We start from the raw sequence: 26301 nt of genomic DNA, 5'->3' as shown, positions 1-26301 counted from the left end.
CTCTCTGAATCCAAGCCCCAAAAGAATTTCGATACATTCTGGAAAACTGCTCTACACAATCTCTGACAGATGCGATCAAATGGCCTGCAAGAGAAAAACATGGAGCAAAAGCAAGCTCAGAGTTCACTAAAGAGTCAAGGGTGTGGTCAGGACTCAGATGGAGTGGAGAGGCTCTGTATTATAATCCAATGTACCTGGGAAGCACAAAAAAGTACACCCAAATTCAAATTGTCTGTAGATGTATGTTGGCAATGACTGAAAGTTTCACACACATAAGTGCTCTCCCCTGTTCCCTCAGAGCCCAAATTTTCATCACACTTTTTCAGGGTTTATCTGGTACACTTCTTGACAAAGTGGATCCAACTCAAAAATTCATAAAAATTTTCATTGGACTTTGGAACAGGACAATATTAAAACCTCCACCCTGGCACCCCTCTCCCTGTTTTATTTGATCTTTGGTCACACCAAGGACTCCCTGGAGATGCTTATCTTCTTCCTCACTGACATAATACCCCCAAAATTTCATCTTTGTCAACTTCTTCTATTAGAATTATTTGCTTAGAAGACTGGAGTGGGAGAAATCGGATGCCTGGCCTTTCTTTGTGCAGTAGTTTCTGTGAATATCCTCGTCACCTGCCATTATCATGGATGATTGTGCAGCCACATGTGTCCTACTATGTGAGCCTTCTTCTTTTGAGTCTCAATCTCTCTGTTCAGGAGCCACCAAACCGAGCCTGAAGCCAAGGATCTCCACTAAAAGGGAGAAAAGTGTGGGGAGCAGACAATAACTTTTCCAGTGCTTCCCCTTGTGGGCTTTACAAAACCATGTTGGAGAAGAGACCTTACCAGTTTTTCCCCCAAACAGAAGCTTCACTTTGAGAGAACGAGCATCAAACAGTTAAAAAGGCAACGACTGGGACTTATCCTTCGGCAGGCAAACCGAAATTGCAAATTTCATGATTGCAAGCTTTGACTTGTCTCTGAAGAGGAGATTTTGTTTCAATGATCATTAGACTCATCAATCATCCTCAAAGCTCTGCAAAATGCAGAAATGCCTCCAGGAAAAAAGCAGCAAATTAGGGGTAGAAGATATGCCCTCCGGAGCTCAAAGAAACATCCCAAGTCTATCATCTTCTTGCCAAGCTCAAACTCTACTTGTAAGTTCCAAAGGCATCACAGACAGTTCATAAATCTCTATTCAATTCAAAGTTTTACATGTAAGTTCCAAATTCATCTCAGAGCTCAGAAATCTCACTTCAAAGTTTAGAATGTAAGTTTTGAATTGATCACAGAGTTCATACATCTCTCTTCAAAATTTTATCACATGTGAGTTCCCAATGCATCACAGTCAAAGTTGATAAAGGTTCACTATAGCCAATTGACTTTGAGAGATCTATGTTCTGCAGAATTAGTTGTGATAACCTAGTCTAGCTTCAAAGTAAAGAGTTTAGCTTTTGCAGTAAAGCAGATGATTTGACAGAGAGGCTGCCTTGAATCGGGCTTTTATGGATGAATTACTTTCGAGTGGAGAGACAAAGCTGCTCACTTCTAATGATTTGTCAACTTGCTGGCTACAAGTTTAAATGCCGTAATTTACCTCTGTCCAAACTTTGGTGTCTTGAGGGAAATTTAGCCGACTTGAAATTTTTGTTCTTCCACGCATTGCCATTGAAGATGGGAACGTATTACTTTCCATAATCCTCTTTCTGTGCAGATCATTGGATTGTGCTTTACAAGCAGAGCTTCACCATCTAGGTGTTCTAAATATGTAAAGGCTCATTGAACTTAAGACAGGTTGCGAGTATCAATGCTGGGTCCTTATGATTGGTATGATCATGTTTTCTGCATATGACACATCACAAGTCAAGAGGTTATTGTCAATAACAGTGGTTGTGCGTAATTAATAACCTGGTACACAGGCCCTGAAGCGAAAAGGTTGCAGCATTTGGTCAGCCAAGGAAAAGGAAAGATTGTTTTATCACCAATCGGTTGAAGCTCTCTTGTCACAAACTTGCAACCTGCTGCCTCAAAGGCAAAACATTTCCACTATTTTTCTGAGAATGAGTTCCTTCACTTTTGTAGATATCAAATGGTCACATAGTTTTCTTCTGCAATTATGGAATTTCATAGGTGCAATTTCTTTGGAATAAAGTGAAACAGGCACATCGAGCCAACTTTTGAGGCAAAGCCCAAGATTGAGTGTAAACAATTCAGTGGTTTACAAAATGGGGTTGAGCAACTGAGGTGTTGTGTAGGTCTAACATGCAGAGCAGTGAGCAAAAATTCTGGCAAAGGAAGTCTTCCGTTTTTTTAGGAACATTGGTTTCGAGTTCAGTCATCTTTCAAATAGAGAGTAAACTGTTTATCTCACCATTTTCTTGACAAAATTCTATTCCATATTCTTCTATCTTGAGGTCTTTCAGAAATTCACAAGGGTCCCATGTTGGGCAAGTTAAAACTTGAAGCAGAATTAAAGCAATTTGCAACGATTTCATGAGCTTTCTCTGCTTCCTGAAATGTTTTGGATCCATTAGCAGACATCTGTTATAAATTTGTAGCCACTGTTATGCTGTAAGTACTGGTGGAAAATTCTGAGCTACGAGAGTGTGATTGTGGGCATTGTGGGAATTGTCCCTTATTTTCCCAAATTCTGTTCTTAGTAGAGTCTTAGTTGTGCAAGCTTGCATGTTTTCTTCATCTTGTTGCAGCTGTAATTTATTAGAAAAAGCATGTGGTGCAAAATTTGTCTGCCGCTTATCTAAATCCTGTTCTCTGTGTCACATACAATCAATAAATTTCCCAATATTATCAAGCTATTTTATGGTTCATATCCCACCTTAACCTGTGAAAAAGAGATTCTAGTCAAAAGGCTCAAAGCATTTGTAGTAAGGGTGCAAAAAAAACTTCCTGAGGAGAGAAAATTTGCCCAGATACATTAATATATCATTGGCATTTGTAGTAAGGGTGCAAAAAAAACTTCCTGAGGAGAGAAAATTTGCCCAGATACATTAATATATCATTGGCAGACAGATAGTATCTAGTTAGAGTGGTGGAAGTTAGGTCCTCACAGTGTTGGGCTGGTGGTTAGGGCCTTGGCTTATAATGTTAAGGTTGGAGGTTCAAGTCCTCCCAGTGTCATGGATAGGGACACCTATGTTTCACCAGAGCTGTTCATGGTGTATGTGGCTCTTCTAGGAGGACCCCCATTGCAATGGAACCAAGTTGTATTTGTTGTGGACATATTCCAAGTATTGTAATCTGTAGGTCCTTCATCGATCCAGTAGTGGCTCATGCGTGAGGGTGAAGGGTATTTGTGTGCAAGTTTTGTGCCCCACGCCGCTGTTAAACAATGATGATAAGAAGACTGTAGAATTAGCGTTACAAATTTTCTTGAATCTCCTTGTGATTGTTGTCAGGGCATACTCTTTTTGAAGCTAGTTAGCATCTTTGCATGCTTCACTGTTTCTGCTATTGGATGCCTACCACAGGCCTTTTGTTGGTTAGAGCAATATTTAGTCTAGTTATCATACAAGAATGATAGTGTTAGGAAGACCAGTGCCATAATGTAGTAGGATTACTGCAAAAGCACAAGGATTGAGCCCAAAGTACAGCCATGAACAAATTGCTGCAAAGATCTACAATAAAAGATAACAGATTTAAGGAAGGGTTGTCAAAGCAAGAATCATTTCTTGCTGTCCAAATGGACCATAAAACGAAGTTCAGTCCATGCAAAGTAGGCATTTAGCAATAAATTCGTTTTACTTGGATAGGAGATCGTGCCACAATTAGCTCTGGCATATAGGCAAGCTATTGAAATGGTTTGTGGGAGATCTTTGTAGAGTGTGGGAAGCAAACTACTCTAACAAAGGCTTCTTTTCATGATGTCTTTCAGGGTCTTACAAATATGTAAAATGGCAACTTCGTGTTGTAGGATGTGTGAGCAAACAATGAAGATATGCTGCACCTGCTGTGGACTCGCCCAGGAACTCATTGCTTGTATACTGAGCTGGTAGACTGCAGAAATGAACCTGTAAGGAGTTGATAGTTTGATCATCGACTACTGCATAATTTTCTTTGGGACTTTGGGTTAAGGTAGTTTACATCTGATAATTGTCTGCTTAGCAGTATCAACAAAAAAGAATTTCATCATTCTGCATTAAAAAAATTGCTGTTGAGATTGCCAGGAAAAATGGAAGACTTTGTTTTATATACTCTTAAATATCTTACCTTGCATGCTGATTAGCCAGCTTATATAGTTCCAAAGTTGACCAGTGCTTTCTATGTGTTATTTTGCCATTTTGACAGGTGAAGTAGGCTCACTTTCCCATAACTTTTCCCTTGAGATTGGAGTAGGAGCTGGTGCATTATACATGCTTGTCTCACGCCAGCAAGAGTTGCAGAGGTTGAACAAAGCAGTCCAGCAAACCGAGGTTGTAGTGCAGAAGATGCAAGAGCAACTTCAACACCATAAAGGCCACCTATGGAGCCCATCTCTCATAGAAAGAGAAACAGCTTACAAAACACTTTGGAATCATGTTTCTCAAAATGGTAATGATAACAAAACACAGCCAGCTTACTCTAGAAGCAGCAGGAGTGTTGATGCAAAACATGATCCTGATTTTACAAAACAAGCTGAGATAACAGAACAAAGCTCTCAGATGGATGCACTTGAAGCAGAGCTTGAAGCAGAGTTGGAATTAATGCAACTTAATATGAGTTCAGAAGGCTCCTGCTCCAGTCAAGCAATGCTGCCTGCTTCTGATGAGGTGAAGCTCTATGCTTGCAACATATCAGTTTCATGACCTTTGGATAGCTCTCTTGTGCTATATACAGTTTGTCAAAATCCATAAGCACTTTGTTTAGATATGCTGTCACATTCATTTGTCTATGCATGGGTGTATATGTGTGTGTAGCATGCATGGTGTACTGCATGCATGTATGCCATTAAGCTTTGGAATGTGCATAAGGAGGAAAAGTGTGGGAGTGAATCCTGCAAGCAATCTGGAAAAAGCAAGTTGCCATTTCTTTGCAGCAGCACCATTTGGTGGAGAGAAGGTGGCTAAAAGAAAGAACTTCTCTCTCATGCCCCTGATGTATTTTAAGGGCTTCGACACAGTCTATCAGCACTAAGGGGCTAGACATTAATTGTTAGTCTCTAATATAGGTTAGGACACTTTTGAGTCTCCCACCACATTGGGTAAGGTTAGTACAAAGGTTTAGTAATTTAGTATTAGGACATTGAAACTTATGTATTTGTATTTTTTGAATGATATAATTTTGCACCAATATCCAATCCACTAACTAGGGTCATGGTTTTAGCCGAGGGCAGGTACTTTATAGAACATACTGGAGCCAGAAAAGTCTCCTGTGTCATACAAAAAGTGAAAATGCCTTCTTTGGGACTGTTTAATGAGGCATAAAGATGCTGGAAGCTAGTTGGCCCCATGGGTGATGTGATCTGGAATGAACAAGAAATGAGGTAGTTGTGGTGGAGGGATAACGACAACATCTACCAGCAGCCTCAACTGACTTTTAACACTGTTACACAAAGATTTTTAATTGTCTAGTTTATATGTATTTATTTATTGGCTTCTCAAGAAGATTTTCAATTGTCTAGTTTATGCTTTTAAGAAGATCTCACATGATTGTTGAAGAAAGCATAGATTGGAAGAAGGCTTTGCAGGCTATACATTGGAAACTGTTTTGTCCACAAAATGTTGAGACAGATGTGGACTTTTTTTGTATTAATGTCAGCATATCGGTTGGGTATGTTACCATGCTTGGTTTCAAGAGATTGGGGATGCCAATCAAGACCTTCAGGCCGAAGTGTTGGATAGTTGGCTTGTGGTTATAGTTTTCCACTTCAATTCAATTTGTCATTGTAACTCATGGCTGGACATTGTGAGGCTGAAAGAGAGAGAGAAGAGAACACTGCCTTAGACTAATACACTGATGAAAACCCCAATCCAATGCAAGACACAAGACTCCTCTAGACAAAAGAGACATAGAATTAATGTATATATATCAACACACCAAGATCTCTCATAGCTCAAAACCAGGGTACAGCATCACACTTCTATGGCCAACACTTCTTGGTACATGGTAGATAGATGGTGTGTCCACTTACAGCTATTCTTTGATAAGCTTGATAGCACGGGGATACTTCATAGACATGGATAGCACATTAGGAACTGTAAATACTACTCCTCTCTCAACATTAGATATAATTGCACCTTGTACTGGTAGTCCTCATTGAGGAATGCCAAACTATTCACCCAAAAAGGAAAAGGAAGGCTGCCACTTGGCAAAATCATGCAATGGGAGAAAGGGCTGTTTGGGGCTGGTGGAGGTTGATTCAATGCATTCAGCCTGAAGGTGAGAGAGGGAGAGGAGGCTGCTGATCAGTTTGTGCACTTGTGGAGACGCATCTGCAGCAGGTGACATCAGCCAGCATCTTCCAGGAGACAAGCGACAATAGATTTGACCTTCCCAAGAGTTGGTGACAGCAGCTAGGGGCTGGCGACAGCTGATTCTTGCTCTTGGACAGCAGGTGACAGCTTCCTGGGCAGTCCTTGACAAGGCAGCAGCCATTTTGAAGAGTTTCCTGTGTAGAAATTTGGAACAACATTCTCTCACCTCCTCCAGCCTATTCTCTAATAATCTCAGCCATTTGGAGCAGGTCTCAGCCAAATTTGGTGGGAATAGAGGAATTTCTGCTGCAAACCCTAATTTAAAGCAGAAATTAGTGTTTACCAACCACATTGGGACCCGTGCCAGCAATTAGAGGCATTGATAACTGAAATTGGCATTTGGAATTCAAGGAATTGCCAGAGATCTCAGATGCTGGTCCATCCCAATTGATTTGGGGTAGCATTTGGCCAGTCAACGAACAAGATTTGACGAGTCCTAGGTGAAGATCAAGGGGGAAATTGCTCAGAGGCTTGCTGATCATTGATGACAGCAAGGGGCATTTGGATCAGCGGAGGAGATTGAAGAATCTCAATTGTGCTCCTTCCAATGGCAATATAAGTTAAATAAATATTGCAAGGGGCGCCAGTTTTGGGGCCAAGAGGGTGTCCAATGTCTAGTGTGCAATATTACAAGTGTGCTTTTCAATCTCGTGAATTTGTTTATTGCTGCCATTAAGTGCTTAGTCAGGTCTTCACCACCCTTTCTGAGAAGGAAGGCTGGTTTCAGATGCCCATTCTATGCAATTTGGTCCTTCATGCCTACGCTTGGTAGAAGTGCTTTATAGCACCTTTGATAGGTCCTCGGTATCGTCTTCTGGTAGGATAAGAGATTTGGTTCATGCATTCCCGACTGGGTACACATTTGATGTGACTCATTTGAAGCCTCTTTACTCCCATTGGCATCTTCTTGCCACCCCTAGTAGTGGGTTCTTATATGGAGAGGGGATCATGCTACTTGGTTGGACATCATCATCAATGGAGATCATCGACAGTCACATGGTCCAATGATATCTTCCATTGGCTTTTTTGCTCTCTTGCCTTCTGCAACACCTAGCATAGTTTTTTCCATACTTGTATGTTTGAGCAAACAAACGTTTGCAAATGTCTGGGAAAAATGAATATGTTATGCATAACATACTTGTCCTGTTGGCCAAGTATGTTTCGGATAACATACTTTGCAAACGTATGAAAAGTATGAAAGTATGTTATGAATAACATACTTGTCTTGTCAAAACTTTTTTGAAAACAGTCCCAAGTGCCTAAAATTTAACAATTATATACTGGCATCCCCAAAACTGGTGTGATTTAACTCCATAGGGCCTAGGCAACTTGTTATCTAGCAATCCTTTTTGTGTACTTAAGACTTTGTTGAGTACTTCAGCCCACTTCTTTGGATCAGCATACTGTTTTGGATTGAGGTCAATTCTCTTTCTGTTCTTTGGATCTGATGTCCATGGTGAGTCTACAGGCTTACACAATGTCTATATTGTGTGGCTTAGGTGTGTCAAGTTTTCACATTGTAATGTGTGTTTCAAAATGTATATGTGCCACAAGAAAATGTGGTTAATTAAATGTATACTAGATGAAAAGTATGTTAAATTTTCAGGTCACATATGGTTCAAATTTTGTCAAGTTTTCACATTATAATGTGTGTTTTAAAATGTGTATGTGCACGGGAAAATGTGGTTAGTTAAATGTATACTAGCAGAAAGGTATGTTAAATTTTCAGGTCACATATGGCTTAAACTGTACTAGTGAAACATACTTTTTTCATACTTTCATACCTGTTTGTGTATGCGTATGGGTATGAAAAATGTATGAAAAAACTATGACACCTAGGATCCAAGGGGTAATGTTAGCAAACATCTTGTTCATTGTTTTCTTTTGTGAATATCTTGTGCTTGTGAGCCCAAGTCAGAGTCAATCGAGGATATGGGGAGCTTTGTCACTGCCATAGTTTGCCAATCATTCTTGTGTCACGTGTGTTAGCCTTCTCCATTTCAAGCACATTAGGTGGAGATGAGGGTTTCTTCTCCATTTCATCCACTGATCATTTAGCCTGCCCACACTACACAATATCTTTTAGTGGTATGCATTTGTGACATAGTCACAAGTGATGGGGGACACGGACAGTGATGGGGACAGGGATGGCTGAAAATAGGGGATGGGGGACCAGGATGGCATAAGATATACTTAAAAATTAACAAATTTGTTACGTTAACTTTGGAGAGAGAGAGAGAGAGAGAGAGAGAGAGAGAGAGAGAGAGAGAGAGAGAGAGTTTACGAAAAAAAAAAAAAGAGAGAGAGAGAGAGAGAGAGAGAGATTGCAGAGTGTGGAGGGTCATGTCTCGTGGAGACTCCAGAATCGATATGGGCATGGAAGATAGGCATGGATTGGTTGGCAGCTGTGGACAGAGCATTGAACAGTGAAAGGAAGGCTGGTCACTGAACAGTGAACAATGAATGTGTTGGGGTGTAGCAATTTGCAAAGGTGGTATTTATAATACATTATACTTTGCAAAGAGAGTCTACAGGTTGGCCATTTTTAGGTTGATGTGATGAGTCCTTTGCAGGTCAGACATGTGGCAACAGACATGTGGCAAGCTGCAGGGATGTGTTACACGGGCAGTTCAGACATGTTACATAGGTCAGTATCGGTGCCAAATTTGACCATGTCTTGTCCCATCCCATCCCATCCCCGTCACATCACAAAGAGGATATCCCATCCTGTAATGCCTCCCCGCCCCATCACATTGTGACGTTACTTTTTGATTCGTCACTTCTGAATGTGATGCGCTCTGTTACGTAACCGTCATGGGGATGGTGTCCTGGTGTCCCAAGGGCCCCTTGTCCCCCCTGTAAGGGTATGGGCTTTGTAGCTATACCATGGCGTTGGAGCTAGAAACACCTATATAGGGAGTAGTAGTGACTCTGAGCTCTACTTGTTTTCCACTCTACATGTGATTCCCTATACTCAGTGGTGAACCCTCATATGTGCAGTGTCTCGAGGGGGTGGTCTTGAGATGTGCCTCAATGTTGTATCTTTCGATATCATGAATACAAAGGATTCCTTATTGATATATCATGTGTCTTTCCATTGTGCCATTTTGTGCCTCATGACAGGTTATGACTTGAATTCATGTGAAGGTCCGTAACACTTGGTATTAGAGCAACTCTAGTGCGGAGCATACTAGCTCGAGAGGGGAGCAGGCTCACGGATGCGGAGGAGATTCTACCATAATACGTCATGCAACATGATGTGATGACCCCAATACGATACAACACGATGTGACACGACACGGCATGATGCAACACAACATGGCGCGATGCCCCATGTCATGACGTCCCCCTAGGTGTGTTACACCTGTTGGAAATTGGGAGAGAACCTGTTGTGCCAACAAAGTTGAGAGGGAGCCGTGGCGTGATAGGGACATGCGGCATACCATTTAAAAATGATTTGAAGAGAGCTGAAGTTGTGGAAGGACAATTTCTTTGAAGAGAAAGATGAACTATGTCATCGGCTCAAAATCACATATAAGAAGAAAGAGCTGTGGCTCAAATTGATCGAGTAGACAAAGAAGACCATCAAAGCACTAGAGAAGAACCACAAAGGAATCGAAGTACTACGTAATCTCAAAGAGAAGGCTAAAGAGCTGCAAGAAGAAATCATACTGAGTTGGAACTAGGAGATTGCCTCTAGATCTGAAGACGCCAAAGAGCAGGCCGAACTGTACTTGAAGCAGATGATAGCCGAAAGGGTCCAAGAGTTGAAGAATGGAGTGAAGCCAACCAAAGAAGAACCAAGGAGCCAAGAAAAGAAGAAACAAGTGAAAGAAGAAGAAGAGTCATGGTCAGATGAAGATGAAGACGAAGACAAGGGACAGGATGACCTCAATCCAGATCTTGGAACACCTCGTCCCCAACAAGAAGAAGTTGATTGCTACTACCCCAACTACTACCAAAAAGGCTACCCTAAAGACCAATACCTCTACAAAGAAGACCCTTCGGAGAAGAAAGAATGAAGAGTTAGAAGAGAAAGAAAAAGAAAAGGGAGAGGATAAGCTTAGCCCATATCTTGGAACACCTCTACCCCAACAACCCAAAGAAGAAGTGAAGGGTGAGGATGAGCTCAACCTAGATCTTGAAACACCTCGACCTTGACAACCCCAACCCCAATAACCAACCAAACCCATAAAGCTCAATGATGATAGGCTAGGAAGAGAGTTGAAGGAGAAAATCATGAAAATATGGGATGAGATAGAAGAAAATGATAGGAAAGAAGAAGAAAAAGACTTATTAGATGGTGCAATATAGAAGATCAAGGAATAGATAAAACAAGAAAAGAGAAGAGAGATAGAAGAGCAAATAGAGTTAGCTAGGAAGAAGCTAGAAGAGAGAAAAGCCAGAGCAAGTTATGAGAAAGCAAGTAGAAGAAAACAAGAAGAAGAAAGTTAGGAAAAAGATTGAGCAAGTAGAAAGAGGCGGAGGAGCCAAGTTAGAAGAACAAGTATGGAGGCTAGGAAGCCAAATGAAGAAGATAGGCTAGAATAAGGAGAGTAAGAAAAGATAGGTCAAGGTAGGAAGGTTGTAGAAGAAGAGATAGAAGATGACTTAGACTTAGGCAAGAACAAGAAGGAAGAAGAGGAGCAAAAGCTAGACCTAGGCAAAGAAGGCCAAAAAGAGGAAGGAAAGATAGACAAAGAGAAGAATGAGAATGAGAAGAAGAAAAAGACGAAACAAAATGCCAAGAAACAGAGGCAGACGGCTAGAGCCAAGATAATAGATGAGAATGAAGATGCCTCCGAAATCCCCCAAGTTAAACTCGTGGCTAAGGGCGAAGCAAACCAAGCTTTCGAACTAAGGCCACATCCCATCCCAACCAACTCAGATCAAAGTAGAAACCAAGTGTACTTCAACAATGGAGTCATTGACTACGCCTTTGAGCTTGAAGAGACAAACCCTTATGAGCTTGGACAAAATGAGTTAGAGGACAAAGCCTCAAAGGAGGGAGAGTATGAGGGAGTCCTTGCAATATTGTCCGATCAAGGTAACTTAGTACCACAGAAGGGAACCTTGCTAGTTGAGTCTTGGAGAACTCTCCAACTCACTCTTAAGGTGAATGTCTTTGGACTATGGAACCTGTTGGGACCATACTCAATACTGGTAAAGATTGAGATCTCGACATTTAGGCCGTAAGCAGTGCAAGGAGTTGTCATTCGGATCCTATGGATCCGTGACACACCAAGCAGTCCACATCTGGGCGTCACCCCAAGAGCTTCTTCCGTAACCCAAAATCCGGTCTAAGTGTGATGACTTAGTCCATTTCCCCCCAAGAACTTCAACTCCAAATGAGGCTAAGAAGAGCCAAAGAGGTGCCATGCACCAAGACCGCACCTTCCGTGCGAAAAAGCAAGCTAACCCAACCACTTTGTCTAAGTTCAAGGCAAGCAAGAAAGATCCGGCAAAGAGGCCAAGGAAAGCAGCCCAAGTTCTTGACTTGCTGATGAGGGCAAAGCGTCTTGGCAAATGAACCAAGAGATCCAAGTCCCCAAGGCCCAAGGCAACAATACAAAGAAAGGAAGGAACAGCACAAGAAGCAACTCAATGGACTGCCTCCCTTAAGGTGTGGCACAACATGGCTACAACCGCACCACCACGCCTTGACCCCAATAGCGCGACGACTTGGAATTACGCCTACAAAGCTTGGTATGCAAAGCCATAAGCGCTAAGCCATATAAAGTTAGAGCTATGAAGTCTTCACTCCTCAAATGTAATCGAGTCGAGGGTGTATTGGAATGCAAAAGAATAAAAAGAACTGAGTCTAGATGGGTAGACCTTGGCCATCTTGATAGAATAAGCTGTGTTAAGATCAATAAGTCGCAGTGCAGCAAACATTGACCAGCTCGATAGAAAAAGTTGTGTTAAGTCCCTGCTAATGTGTCAAGTTCTAGACCACTGGCAGACAGTGACTAGCTTGATAGCATGAGTTGTGTACCCCGGAATGTGTCAAGAAAACCACCCTTAGATTGTTGAGTAGCAAGTCAATAAGTGGGGGTGAGTGTAAGGGTATGGGCTTTGTAGCTACACCATGGCGTTAGAGCCAAAAACACCTATATAGGGAGTAGTAGTGACTTTGAGCTTTGCTTGGTTTCCACTCTACATGTCATTCCCTATACTCAGTGGTGAACCCTCACATGTGCGGCGTCACGAGGGTGTAGTCTTGAGATGTGCCTCAATGTTGTATCTTTCGATATCATGAATACAAAGGATTCCTTATTAATATATATTGTGTGCCTTTCCATTGTGCCATTTTGTGTCTCATGACAGCTTATGACTTGGAAGTCCCGTGAAGTTCCGTACCATCCCCTCCCCCCTCCCTTCCGTGTTACTTGAGACTATGATTTGTGATTTTGCCACATGGGCAGCTGAGCGGCCATTTTCAGTAGGCATCATCCTTTTTGGCATCACGCCAGCCTGTTCTTGGCCCTATGACTATTTATGGGCTGCCCCAATCCATACCTTTGCCACATCCATTATTCCAGCCAGTCATCTCTCATCTTCCTCATCATATTCTCATCTTTGCCATCAGTGTGGCACTGTCACCGACACCACTCCATATTGTGCAGGGGCTGAATGTGTGCAGCTTTGCATTAGTGTTCATATAAATATCTCAACACCCCTCCTCAATCACAACCAGAATTACAAATCATATAGATGCTTTAGCGAAAGCAACACTTGCAAAGTGTGGACACACCATAAATGTAGCAAAACACTAGAGACTATCACAAAAAAGGCTAAGTGTGGATACCACAAACATGATGGTCATCCAGAGGCTGTAACAAGGGGCTCACAAAGTGTATAGAGGCTGTAGTACAAGGCTAACTGAGGAGTTTGCAAGTTTATGTCTGAAGAATTAGGGCTAGGCAATACAAAGCTAAAAAAGTTTATCTGAATAAAAGGACTGATGAGGTTTGTTCTTCTCTTGGTTTTCTTCTTCTTCTTCCTCTTCCTTTGCTCCATTTTCCTTTTCTTCTTTGATTGCAACTAGATAGGCCTTTTGGGACTTTTTTCTGGTGTGGCAGAACTTCTCGGTGTGTTTGGTCCTTTTGAAGAAGTCACAAAAGAGCTTATCCCTCTTGCCTTTGTATCTATTGCCAACATATAATGCATGTTCATCTCTAGAGGTGCTTGGTTCTTCCTTAGTTTTTAGCTTATTTTCCTCCTCTAACAGTGATGTCTGGATATCAACAAATTCAAGGTTTGGCATGTTGATTAGAGTTGTTGATACATTATTGTATTCATGAGGCAAACTTTTAAGTAGAACACTGATGCAAATATCTTCTCCCATTTTAGTGTTGATTCCTGCAAGTTGGGTTAGGAGTCCTTCCATGTAATTTAGATGTGTGGAAAGTGATGTGTTGGACTTTATTTCAAGACTGAAAAACTCAATCAAGAGACCGTACTTTGATGATTTAGATTGTGTACCAAACAAGGTGTCAAGTCTCTTCCTGGCCAGTGGTAGTGTGAGTCTGACCTTTCCACTAACCCTTGCCATCACCCTACCTCCCCTGAGAGGGGTTGCTTGATTGAGGGGCGAGGGTTTGTGACTTGGGTTTTGGTGCTATGTCACTTGCCTTTGATCGACACACTCGTCAAAATGGCCAGCCTTTTGACAATGTAGACAATACTTATTTTTCTTAGGTGCATTCTGCCACCCAGGTTTGAGTTGAGACTAGGAGTTTCCTTATAATTCCCCTGCTTGTTTTTGCTTTTGATTTTGATTTTGATTTGAAGTTTGATTTGGTTTATCCTTCCCTTGCTGTCCCTTCTGAGAATGAGCAACAAGAGCCCTCTTTGAGAAATTATTCATATGAAACTGATAGAACAGCCGTGTATAATACAATAGTTGACATTCAAATTTATAGAATGTGGGTAAATTGGACAGAGAGACCACTTGCTGCACAAAATTGAAGTATTTACGTGGCAACTTCTTAAGAAACAATGTGACTTGATCATCAAAGGACTTAGGAGTTTCCGTAGTGGAGAATTCGGCAAGGAGATGTCGATATTCGGCCATCTTGACTTTCAAGTCATCTTGGTCTGGATATTTTGAAGTTCTGAAGCTCATGGTCAAGATTTATTCGACGGGTTCTATCTCAAGCTACATAGTAGTCAGTTAAGTGTGCCCATTGCTTTGATGCTAAGTTAAAATGATGAAGCTGAGAATGAAACTTAGACAATAAGCCCTATATCAACTCGACAATAGCAGAGGCATTTCTAGTCTTCCATGAGCAGACGACCTCGTATGGAACAACTGCGGGATGATCGGGTTGGGGTTTTTGACTCCTTAAAATGAGTCTTGTCATTCAATGCATGCTTGGGGAAGATGAGGTAGAACCATGAGGCATTGGGAATATGGGATAAGATGGATGTGGAGGATAAGATGGTGGTGGTGGTAGTGGTAGTGGTGGAGGTGTCTGATAAGGAGGAGGGGGAAGAGGTAGGTAGGCAGAAACAGGTTGTGAGTGTCCAATGAGTGCCGATTGATACGAAGACACTAGAACATGAATGTTTCCATAAGGTGCCGGTGGAGGTGAAGACATTGGGACATGTAAGCCTTGTCCTAATGTTGGCCGGGACATAGCATAATGACTAGAGGGTCCACTAGGTCATGCCATGGAGGCAAATTGTGGCACCAATTGATCCACACTCGAGAGAGACTGGGGGGAATACCTGGGCTGTAATGATCTCAAAAGTGTGTGAGGAAAAGATGGAATACCACCCGGTTGAGGAAGAGATGAGGTCCTAACGGTTGTGCCTAAGTTTGAAGTATCCCTCGATGTGGTGAATGAAAACACATGTGATCCTACGTGAGAGACAACATGCGGTGCACTTAATGGAGGCTGAAAGGATGTGGCAGCATAATAAGAGGATGGGATGGGAGGGAGATTAAATGGATTTGTAATAGATGTAGATGTGGGAAATAATGTGGGTTCCTTTTGTCCATTAAATGTAGTAAATTGAAATAATGATGATGAAGATGTATCTACTTCATTTTGACATTTGAAAAAAAAATTGTTTGAAGGAAAATAAGAGGAAGGAGTACTTATAGTTTCTTGTTTCAACTGCTTACCTAGTCTTGAGTTCATAAAGAAATATCTGTCTTCCTCATTACTCATAAACCAGAAATTGTTTTGCATGCGTCATTCATCATGTTTTTTATCCATACCAATAGGAGAAGGAGAATCATCATTAATAGACATACCTGATACCAAAGAGAATAAGTATGAAGGCAATGGAGTGTACTCTATGCTAGTTTCTACTTGTGGATGACTGGTCCTAAGTGGAGGTTCTGCTTTTTCTGCATGGTTAGTAGATTGGTGCACCGAATCTAAAGGGTGAAATTTAGACTTACCTTCTATATGCTGCTGGGCTCTATGTATCAAAATGAGATCGTACTCAGTTGCAGTGATCTCGTAATGTCATGGAACTCCATGGTAGTCCAATGTTTGTCCAACCATATTAGGAGCTTATGAAGCAAGCTACGAGGCCCACTCCGACACTCGTTCCTCGATGGATTTAGCTCGGATATGAGAAGTGGTGCGGAAGTAGTGTTCGAAGTTGTCTGCCCTTCTGTTGTTCTTGCTTCTTATGTAGAGCTTTCAGATCAAGGCCTAAGTTTCTCTCAAAGAATTCAGCTCTGATACCATATAAAGAAATACCCTAATACAAAAACACAAATAACACCATACAACAAAGCACAGACTGATAGAAGAATACAGTTAGGGTTAGGGTAACTCAGAGATAGTGAACACAGAGAATGAATGAAATGATATGACTATTGAATATACAATGCTCATGCAACAAACACACTATATAGTGAATGAATATTGTATCTCGAACTCTTGTATCTCAAGGATCAGGGCAGGGGTAATGAGCTAGAGAGTGCGTCATACTCCGAACGGATCTCGAATCGCAGCAAGGTAGCTTCAGGATGTCAAACACCAACAAATGTAGCCAAGGAAGTTGGATCTGATGTAGATGGCAGTGCAGGAGAGAGAAAGACTTAAAACATAGGTGAGGAGAGAGAAAGTATAAAAACGCAAGTGAGGAGAAAGAAAGACTAAAAGCACTGGCTGTAGGAGAGAGAAAACAGCAAATGCAGGCTATAGGAGAGAGAGAGACTAAAAACGTAGGAAAAACCAGCAGCAGGAGTCAGCATGCTGAAATCAGCTCGGAGCAGTGTGTGGTAGGCTAGAATTAGGTGCCAAACTATTGTAGACAACAATGGCCAGCTTGGACCGCGATGTCCTTTGCGTCCGGGGTGTGGGCAGCAAGCTGAAATACTTGAAATTTTGTAAAATGAGATTAAAGCTAAATGGAGGGTAGCATACCTATTTATAGAAAGTTTGGGCCCTCCCAAGTGGGTTTGTGCTTTCCTTAATTAAGCATGTTTTGGGGCTGTTTAAGTGAAGCTAATGCATTTTTAGCTCAACATATCATACTTGAGATGTAGTGATGGATTATGGTGCTGAATCTTTCAAGATTTATTAACAAGTATCTTAGGGTGTGTGCTGTGGTAAGTATGTTTCAACCATACAGCCTGTGTGATTATGAACGGTTTTAGAAGTTGGAAATATGCTCATTCAGAATCTCTAATGAATTCCACACCAGATATGGGCTATCAAGGGTGGGTGCTGAGTGATGTTCCATATTGAAATGTTGAATTGCAGTTGCTTTTTTCTACTTGCTGCCATTTGAATTCCCATTTTTCTTTTAGCTTGTAGTTGTAAACATCTTAAAACTGAATGAGGTGCCTGTAAGCAGTAGTATACGATGTGAGCTAAAATGAGGTGTATGAAGTCTAAAGGAGATAATGCTTATAATGCAATAATGTGCAGGTTCATTTGAAGAGGATAGTATATGACTTAAAAGGCGATCTCAATAGTCGTGGAAAACTTATAGCATCAGATGAAGACACAACAAGAGATCAGTCTGCACATCTAGAATCAGTCCGAGTTGACTATGCTGTCTCAGCCATTGAGCTGGATCGCCGTCTACGTGAAGTTTTAGAAGCACAACAGGAGGAGCGCATAATGGAACTTGAGATTCTCTTAAAACGAACAGAGGAGAAGCTTCTTGCGAAAGAACAAGAGGTTATATCTTGGAAGAATCATGTTGACAAATTGACCCGTAATATCCAGTTGGCACCAGGTACTCAAAACTCCTTTTTGGTTGTTTTCAGAGTCTAGATTGCATGTATTTGTAATATTTGTTTATCTGTTGTAACTTGAACATAGAGGTCCCAAATGTATAAGCAAGTAGCATAATCATCTACTCACAAGTGACAAGTTATTTTTGCTGTGATACATTCTATAAAGTGTTAAGGTCCAAAATAACAGAAAACTAACCTCATTGATCTTGTTGGATTGACGTATACTCTGTACAAAATTTTAAGGTGAAATTTGTCAAATGCTGGAATCAGTCCTACAAAAAATACCATGGACATGGTTTTTTTAAAATCTAGGAAAATAGAATTGTATCAACTGACATCTGAGTGATAATTGCCACTAAGTTGAATACAGACACCACAAAATCCCAGTACAGGAGAAGGAAAGAAGCACGTGAGTCAACAACTTCTTGGTTCTCTGCTCACGGGGATGGCTGGCATGAGGCTAATAGAATAACACATCTAGTGGTCTTTAATGCTAAAGTGTACAAGATACCTGTAATTGGAAGGTGCCAGAGTTCTAACTGTTTAAGAAGGGCACTTCTGTATGTGAGTGAGGGCCTTAGAAGTAGAGATGTGCTGGTAATCTGTAGCCTCACTGGCAATTGCATCTCAATGTCCAGATGTACCAGGCAATGATATCAGTCTATTTGGGGTAATGCTTTCTGGTCCGCTTTGTCTGAGAAAAGTCAATTTGCTATGTGAAAGGCCATTCTCCTGGAAGTCCTTGTATATTTACAAGCACATCCTCTGTCTACAACCAATGTTTTTGCTCCCTAGTTACTATCGTCTCTCCATGAGTGCTGTGAAAAGACCTGAGCCAAAGGAAGAGTGACCTCCTTGGGCTAAAGCTGTCCTCTAAGTGAGAAAGGTCTGACAAGTGCCATGTTTCAGGAACAAAACATCCCCTGTAGAGAAGAGACCTAAACAAGTGCATGTCCCGGGGGGGGGGGGGGGGATTTATGAAGTTGGGCCACTCTCCAACAATGCTAGCAATATTTGGCAGAAATCTCCCCCAAGAAAGGTGAGAGGATTGTCCTAGTGAATACTAATCTTCTGTGATTTGTAGGAGGCTAAATCATCCTCTCTTTCAAGCAGTTGCAAGGGCCTCACTAAAACAAGCACGAGGAAATGGACCTCTAACCCTAATGATGGCTGTAGCAAACTTGACCATAAAGCTCCTTTCCAAATCACTTGATTGCACCTATTCTAATCTCCACCAACCTCCAAAGTAGTAGCTTCTTCGAGGGACCGCTGCTCCTTACCTATAAGGTGGCCTTTGGCATTGAGCTTGACAAGCAACACTTTCCTTTGGCAATCTAGGTCAACAATGCTAAGCCTGTTGTGAAATCTCACCTGATTGATAACATCCTAGGCTACCTTAGCTCTACTTGGGCTTGTATCTCCTCTTGACTAGACGTAGATCTAGATAAGATGTTTCACCTAATCAATAGAGGATTTGGAGAAAGCCTAAGATGTACTATATGGTCTCCACGAGCCTAAGATGTACTATATGGTCTCCACGAGACGTCAAAAGATGATGTACTAGCAAGATAGTAGGGTTTGCGGGGAGGAACACGGAGTGAACTTGGCAAACATGGAGAAGAGGAGGAAGAGAGAAGAAACTCTGATGAATGGAATGATGAAGTTCTGAATCATGGAGTGCTTGTGAAACAAGGGAACAAGGGTGCCGTAGCACAAGGAAGATGATGAAGACAGCCATGAACCATGAACCACAATGTCCTCTTGAAGGGATGTGAGGGCAGTGGAGAGGCTGGAGAGAAGAGGTGACGGACTGAATGAATCAGCTGTAAAGAATGAGTCAGAGAGTGGCCTATAAATAGGCACAGTCAGTCTAGGGTAGCCCCTTTTTGGGGCTGGAAACCCTAAACGCAAAACGCAAACTGCGGGTGAAGGGTTTCTCAACAGGAGAACCTATTAACCACGACTCACGAGTACCTCCTTCTTGCAAGAGTGTATTGAACCTAGGCACCACCTTGTCCAAATGGTCATACACTAGGCAATGCGATAGGTGGATGACATGGCTAGAGTGCCACGAGAGGTGATGGTGTGCTCATGTGTGCAGCAATCATATGGGCCATGTGTAGTAGGACAGCTGATTCTTTTTTGCTGGTCATCAAGCTGTTTTGCTAGTTGTGAACTGGTTGTAAGGAATGTGATCAGCAAATCAGCCTTCAGTAGCATCTTCTGCATCAGAGATCATGTGTTGTAATCTAAATGGACAATTGTATCATTTACAAGATCCACATCCAAAACACTCATCTTGATCCATAAAGAATCTTAAATACTTGGTATGACATGCTAAAGTAAGGGTACTATCCATTGAAGAAAATCAGTTGGAATCTGTGTTGTAGGGTACCATAAAGAGGAAATAAGAGGCATTTGATCAATGTAAGGTGCCATTAAATAGGCATGAGCTCGTAAGGATTACATGGATGATAATGATGATGATGATGATGATGATGAGGAGGAGGAGGAGGAGCAGGAGGAGGAGGATATTCCTTTCGAGAATGATGAAGATGATGAGTAGACAACTTAGTAGTCACTATTGCCTACAGGCCATAGCTATGTTACTTTTGGGTGTTTGTTGTTGATTTTCAATTTCTAGTAGGCTTAGTTCTCAAGGCTTGACCCTTGGGCTTTGATGTTAGTTACTTTTATATTGACTTAGACTCTGGTATTGTACACTGTGTGCTTTTGTTCTCTGTGCATGTCCTTTTGTCTGGGACATGGAGTCTGATAGTCTTTTTGGAGATGCTTAGTTTAGCGGCCAAATTTCAATCTTTGTATTTTCTCATAAATTTGTCAGAATATGCTAAAAATTTAGGGTCACATATGATTCAGCTGAAGGGTCTGAACGATACTTGAATCATATTTTAATGCCTATTTGTGTTTGATGCTTGATTGATGTATGAAAAAACTATGCTCAACACCAAAGCTACTTCTCTACTTTGATTGTATGGAGACATTTATACCCTCCAATGGTAGGTTGGTTTGACTCTTTTATATTGCATGTTTTGACAGAAAGTTCTCCCCTTAAGCCTAACCTATAGAGAAGATCTTGGACTCATGACTCAATGGCTTCTTTGAGAGTCCTTTTTGAATAGTTGATTTTTACTTAATTTTCTGTGGAACAAATACAAGGCTGGTTGAGTCCTTTTGGATAGTTTGAGTTGTTGATGTAGAGTCACTGACTCTAGAATGCTTGAGTATTGGATCCTAGCTACTTGCTTTTTTGGTGCTTTGACTTGTTGCTGTGGTAGGAGCTTGACATCTCATGACCCGTTCTCCCACAATGTGAGGATGTAACTTTGGCTCCTTTGGGTGGTGGCTTATTTGCATAGAAAATTACAAGGCTAATTGAAGATTCAGATGAATATGAGATTGAGATAAAAATTGGCTGTCCTTGAATAGGCATAATCTTCAAGAACAATAACTAGTTTGATTTCCTACTATCAATTGCTTGACTAGAGGCTTTAATATGATACTCTACTTTATATTTACCTAGGTTTTGAGTGGTCAGTAGAAAGCTCTTAACATGAGCTTCAGTTTGAACTCATAAGCTCAAGGGTTGGTGATGGATTGAAAGAGAACCAACTTCAAGAGTGCAAGGAGGTATGGCTGCCTAGTCATTAATCTAGATACCTAGAGTTGAGCTATGGTGGAATTCAAGTTTGTGGAGGCTAGGGCGGAGAGATGGGTCTAATACCACGAAGACAATTTGTCAGGATCTATGTGGTAGGTTGCCATGAGAAAAAAAGGAGAGAGATCTGATCAATGCAACATGCATAAATGACCATTAATAGGGTGCTAATAAATAGGCATGAGATTACAACTTATGTGGCTCCTGAAGGGTAGTCCACAATCTAATTCCACCTCTAACTGGGGTTGCACTCCTATATTCACTCCCTCCATTAGCACAGAGTCCTGGTATAACTGAAACTCTTGCATACACCAGTGATTGCATAATAGCTTCAACTATTGCTAGCACCCTTTGAAAGTAAGTTTCTTAATGAACCCATACAAATATATTTGGTCTAATCTACCCTTGCATTCTCAACATCGACTTCCTTACTCAGACAAGCCTCCCATCATACTTGCCATTGAACTTCAGGATGGCGAGTTTCTTTGCCATCACTGCTTGTTCCTTCCTGGTGAGAGAACTTTCGAGACCCATTGAATCTATCCACCTGCCATTGGCACTCAACGAGAGACATCTGCTGCTCTCAAAAATTGGAAATCTGTGCCACTGAAGTCTTGCATGCTTAATAACTCTCTCAGTGATGCCAGACCTTCCTTGGAGCTCATCATTTGATGCCAAAGTCTCCCTTGCATTCCTAACACCCATTCCTTCACTCAACTGTAGACAAGGCTACCATCATACTTGCCATTTTACTTTGGGACAACAAGTTTCTCTACCATCACTGCTTGTTCCTTTTTGTTCTCTATCATTCAATTCCAAAGTCTCCCTTGCATTCTTAACACCCATTCCTTCATTCAGTGTAGACAAGGTTACCATCATACTTGCCGTTTAACTTTGGGACAACAAGTTTCTCTACCATCACTACTTGTTCCTCCTTGGTAAGAGAATTTTGGAGACCCACTGAATCTCTGCACCTGCCATTGGCACTCAATGAGAAACACCAGCTGCTCTTGAAAAGACAGGTGCAATCCAGGTGGCATTCTCGATGGACTCTTAGGCAGCTTGTAAGGTGGTGTGGCTGGTGGAAGGATATTGGCAATTAGCAATGGACGCATGTTGACAACTTTGGACAAAAGCTGCCTCCTTTCTACTACCATAAGTTTCAAAAGCTTATCTTCTCACACAAGGGCTTCTTCACATGCTTATCAAATATTAGCACCATAGAAACAAGGGATGGGGGACAGGAACAGGGTCGGCCGAAACTAGGGAATGGGGACGGGGGGGGACGACATATTTAAAAAATACATTTTCACATATAAAGTAGCTTTCAGTTCATCACATTGCACTCTACTGCAATGAAATACATAAACAAGCACAGTTTAAACTTTAAAAACATAAAATTTCATTGAATTTTTTTAGCATCTCCAACAAAATGCGCATCTGCAGCTCTTGAAGTGCTAGCCTCATGATTATGGGTGCCTTGAATAGTCTCCATAAAACGAGCATGCTCCTCCTCTTGCTCCATCTTCCACTGGCTAAATGAATCGGCCCTGTGATGTAACACTTCTGCAAAGCATTCTTAAGTTCGCACTAATAGTGACCAAATTGTTTGCTTTTCTCCAAGGCAATTCCTCTTCTTTTAAGCAATATGACTGTAGGTGCTTCATAATTTCTCCAAGCAAGAGGAGTTCACTGCTTGACTTAAGATACGAACAGCCAGCTTTTGCAACTTTGGCCTATCCGATCCAAAATCCTCCCACCACAAAGGTGCCCCAACCTTGCATCGGTCATATAGAGCATCCTCATAGCCATAAGAGTTTTTTGCTCTTCTATAGACCTATTTATCCCTTTCTATATGGACTTCCACTGGTGACTGAAGTATTAACATAGAACCACTTCTAGCCTTCCACATTTGCCTTGTCACACGGATTTCTACTGAAGGATGAATTTCACCTCATATACCTTCATACTGGCTGAAGTTGCTTGACAATCCAAAAAGAAATCCCTGTCCATTTTCTTGCCAACTTTGCATGTTCTCTTTGCACTTTTGTCTTGTTCTTACGTGATCATGTACTATTAACAAAGGAAGATGCAATGCATGATCTTGAAAATCCATTTCCACGATTGAGCCTGGATCCTTCTCTATGCTAGTATTTAGCTAGAGACTAGAGAGTTTAATCCACTTGTCAAAGTATCGAGAAAAATAAAATAATGGTGTGATAGCAGTGGTTGTGTGATGTGTTGCCTTCTAGGCATAGATCAATTTCTATTTAGTCTCGATTCAAATGTTTAAACAACTGAGTGGATTTTATATTTTCAAGATGAAGTTCCAATACCTACCAAAACAATTGATTCTATTTTGGAAGCAGTTTGAAAAAATCAGTGACACCACCAAGTGCTTTCACAGATGGTGATGGACATACTCTACAGATGGATAATTGCAACACTGCATCCTCGACTCTGCCTGAAGTAACTGTGAAAAATTTTCAAGATATTCCTCCCCAAACAAGCCGACTAGAGAAAATAGAGCAATTGTGCAAATCCAGAGCATTTCCTTGTTCTTCATCATCATCTATAGAGATGGAAGGTTCAATGGAACTAGTAAAGGTGGTTACAGAGTCTCAAACTAACTGGTGTCTGCAGGAAAGATTGATTGGTACACCTGATTCTGGGGAGATTGGTGTCCAGATGCCTCTTCTGATGAAACTTCAAGGTGCATGTGCGTCCCGACTCTCAGAGGTGAGTGAGTGCTCATTTCCAGAAGATGATTGGAGCAATGATACATCATCATCTTGCCAGACTTCATTGGAGTACCCAGAGTTTTCATCTGAAAATCCCAAGCCTGTACCCAGCAGCAATGCATGCTTGAATCAGTGCTTTGATCACCATACCCAGAAGGCTTTTGCTTCCCTTTCTTTTGATGTGCCTACAATCAAGGCAAACAGGACATTAGTGGAGACATTGGCGGCTCGCAGCCCCCATTTGAGACCTGACTCCAAGGGAAGCCACTGCACTGATGCTAACAAAGTAAGGCACGGGCCATCTAATATGTGCAATAGTTATGATGCATTCGACTGCTTGGAATCAAAGTCTTGTCACGTGAGAAGGCATTCTCAAGCAGCACCAAGGAGGAGTTTGCAGTTCAAAGGTGAGAGCCTGCAAATTGTCACTAAAGGACTGAGGAGATCATTGAGTACTCTTGATAAGCCAACTGAAAGGCAGTCCCCTGTTTTAGATAAGATCAGACATTGGGAAGCTCTTGGAGGAGGTATTTACAGGGGTCCATCTCTGGATCAGGGAGGAAAACCTTGATTGCTATGGCAAACTGCCTGCTTGTTGCTGATATTTCAGTTACATTCTTCAAAGCATTCTGATAAGTACCAGCCCAGCTCAGCTGATGATGCTAAACCAAACATCTCCGTATGTATCTTTAGTCATTCCAGCAGCATGCACTCTGCACACAGCTATGCACAGGCTGCTGCAAGTCGATGAGAGAAATGGTACTGTCTGAGGATACTCACCAGGTTTGATGAAGTCTAGGTAGAGTTCTTAATATTATGTAGATGTTGTACAAGATGATGCCCTATTCATGGTATCCTGTATACTCACATTACACATGCACATGCATGCAGTGGTTGCAACATGGGCCGCATTTGGCCCATACTTTTCCAATTTGTCAGCCCCTTCTCTCTCTCTCTCTCTGTGGTTAATGTGTCTAGTATTCAAATGAATTAGTAATATTGCGAAGGAAAAATGGTAATTATAGAAGAATGATTCATGCTGGATGATAAATCTCTAAGACGATTTTTCCTAAAATGTTTTGTTGCCCTTGTTTGAGTTTTGAAATACACAAAAGTAGCATGAACTAACCTTATATTGCCATAGAATGACATATATGAGTTGTTCAAACATTAAAATGATCCCATAAGTGAATGGAAGACGGTAGTGGCATTATTTTGTCAAAAATGGTTAAACTATTTTACTTTGAAAAAGAAAAGTGGAACAACTTTTGGGCATACACCAACTTTTTGTAAAGAAGCTTACATAGAAGTCGAGCTATAGGACACAAGGTTCTCACCCTCAAAATTTTTTTTTTTGAATTTCCACAATTGCTGCAATTAGTTGCAACATTGTGAAGGCCCATGGGTTAATCCCACCCTTGAATTGCAACATAAACATTAGATGCTTTCATGAATCTCCAAACTAAAAGTCTTGTATGTCTTTCATGGGTGTCACCAATGGAATTCTAAAGCCAATTACAATGCACGACTTTCCATAGAATGAAATTAAACTTGTTAGGAGGGACAACCTTCAACATGGTCTCTGTCATCAATTTCAACCATTTGTATAGAGGCTTAGAAAACCCCAAATTTTATTCTCTTATTTGCTTCAACATGGTAATCCATTGTAAGGACACTAGTCTTTTTAACATTCTTTTGTTTAATATCCTCTTACTCGAAACTTAACTGTTCTAAAAGGTGAAGTAAGTCAACAATGATTTTGAGGACGTTATTGCTAAGTTGTGCATTGGAAATACTTTGAGAGTAATGCAAAAGGCACATTAAACATTTTAAAAGTAGATAGCTTGCCACAACTTGGTTGCTTTCATAATAATTGAGCTACAAATTCTACACTTAAATCATTATGCATTTGATGCTAGGTGATAAAGTGCCAAGTTGCATTTGCCTTGCTTATACCAAACAAAATCACCAAACAAAATCCCTTGTAAGTTTCTCAACCTTGAGAAGAGTGTTGCAATTTTTATTGAGCAAGACAAACAAGGAGGCATTGAAGTACTTGCCTTAAAAGAGAGAATCTAGCATGCTTCTTACCATTAGCCCCATATGCAAATCTTTTCATTAGACACTAATATTTTTTATTTGCCAAAATACCTACAACCCCTATGGAATACTAAGGTACATGAGCACTTGTCCAAG

At 41.2% G+C, this 26301-nt stretch overlaps 1 protein-coding gene across 5 annotated transcripts; it reads left to right on the top strand.

The window, feature by feature from the left end:
* The first annotated feature begins 1500 nt into the window (after positions 1-1500).
* Positions 1501-25040, top strand: LOC148037750 (uncharacterized). Of its 5 annotated transcripts, XM_087676712.1 has the most exons (6): positions 1501-1827; positions 1920-2032; positions 3893-4030; positions 4306-4766; positions 17372-17684; positions 23772-25040. In XM_087676712.1, the coding sequence occupies exons 4-6, from the start codon at positions 4371-4373 to the stop codon at positions 24674-24676; spliced, it is 1614 nt and encodes a 537-aa protein (XP_087532838.1). In that variant the 5' UTR covers positions 1501-1827; positions 1920-2032; positions 3893-4030; positions 4306-4370; the 3' UTR covers positions 24677-25040. The 5 variants fall into 5 exon arrangements, with proteins under 5 accessions (XP_087532838.1, XP_087532837.1, XP_087532839.1 ...); XM_087676711.1 differs by having other exon boundaries at positions 1501-2032; XM_087676713.1 differs by having other exon boundaries at positions 1501-2032; positions 3893-4092.
* The last annotated feature ends 1261 nt before the right edge of the window (positions 25041-26301 follow it).

The sequence above is a fragment of the Lygodium microphyllum genome, chromosome 4 (assembly GCF_053477565.2).
Source record: "Lygodium microphyllum isolate KBCC chromosome 4, Lygodium_microphyllum_v1.1.10, whole genome shotgun sequence".
In the NCBI taxonomy this organism is placed as follows: Eukaryota; Viridiplantae; Streptophyta; class Polypodiopsida; order Schizaeales; family Lygodiaceae; genus Lygodium; species Lygodium microphyllum.
The sequence above is the reverse complement of the archived record's forward strand: the minus strand, read 5'-3'. Positions and strand labels throughout refer to the sequence as shown.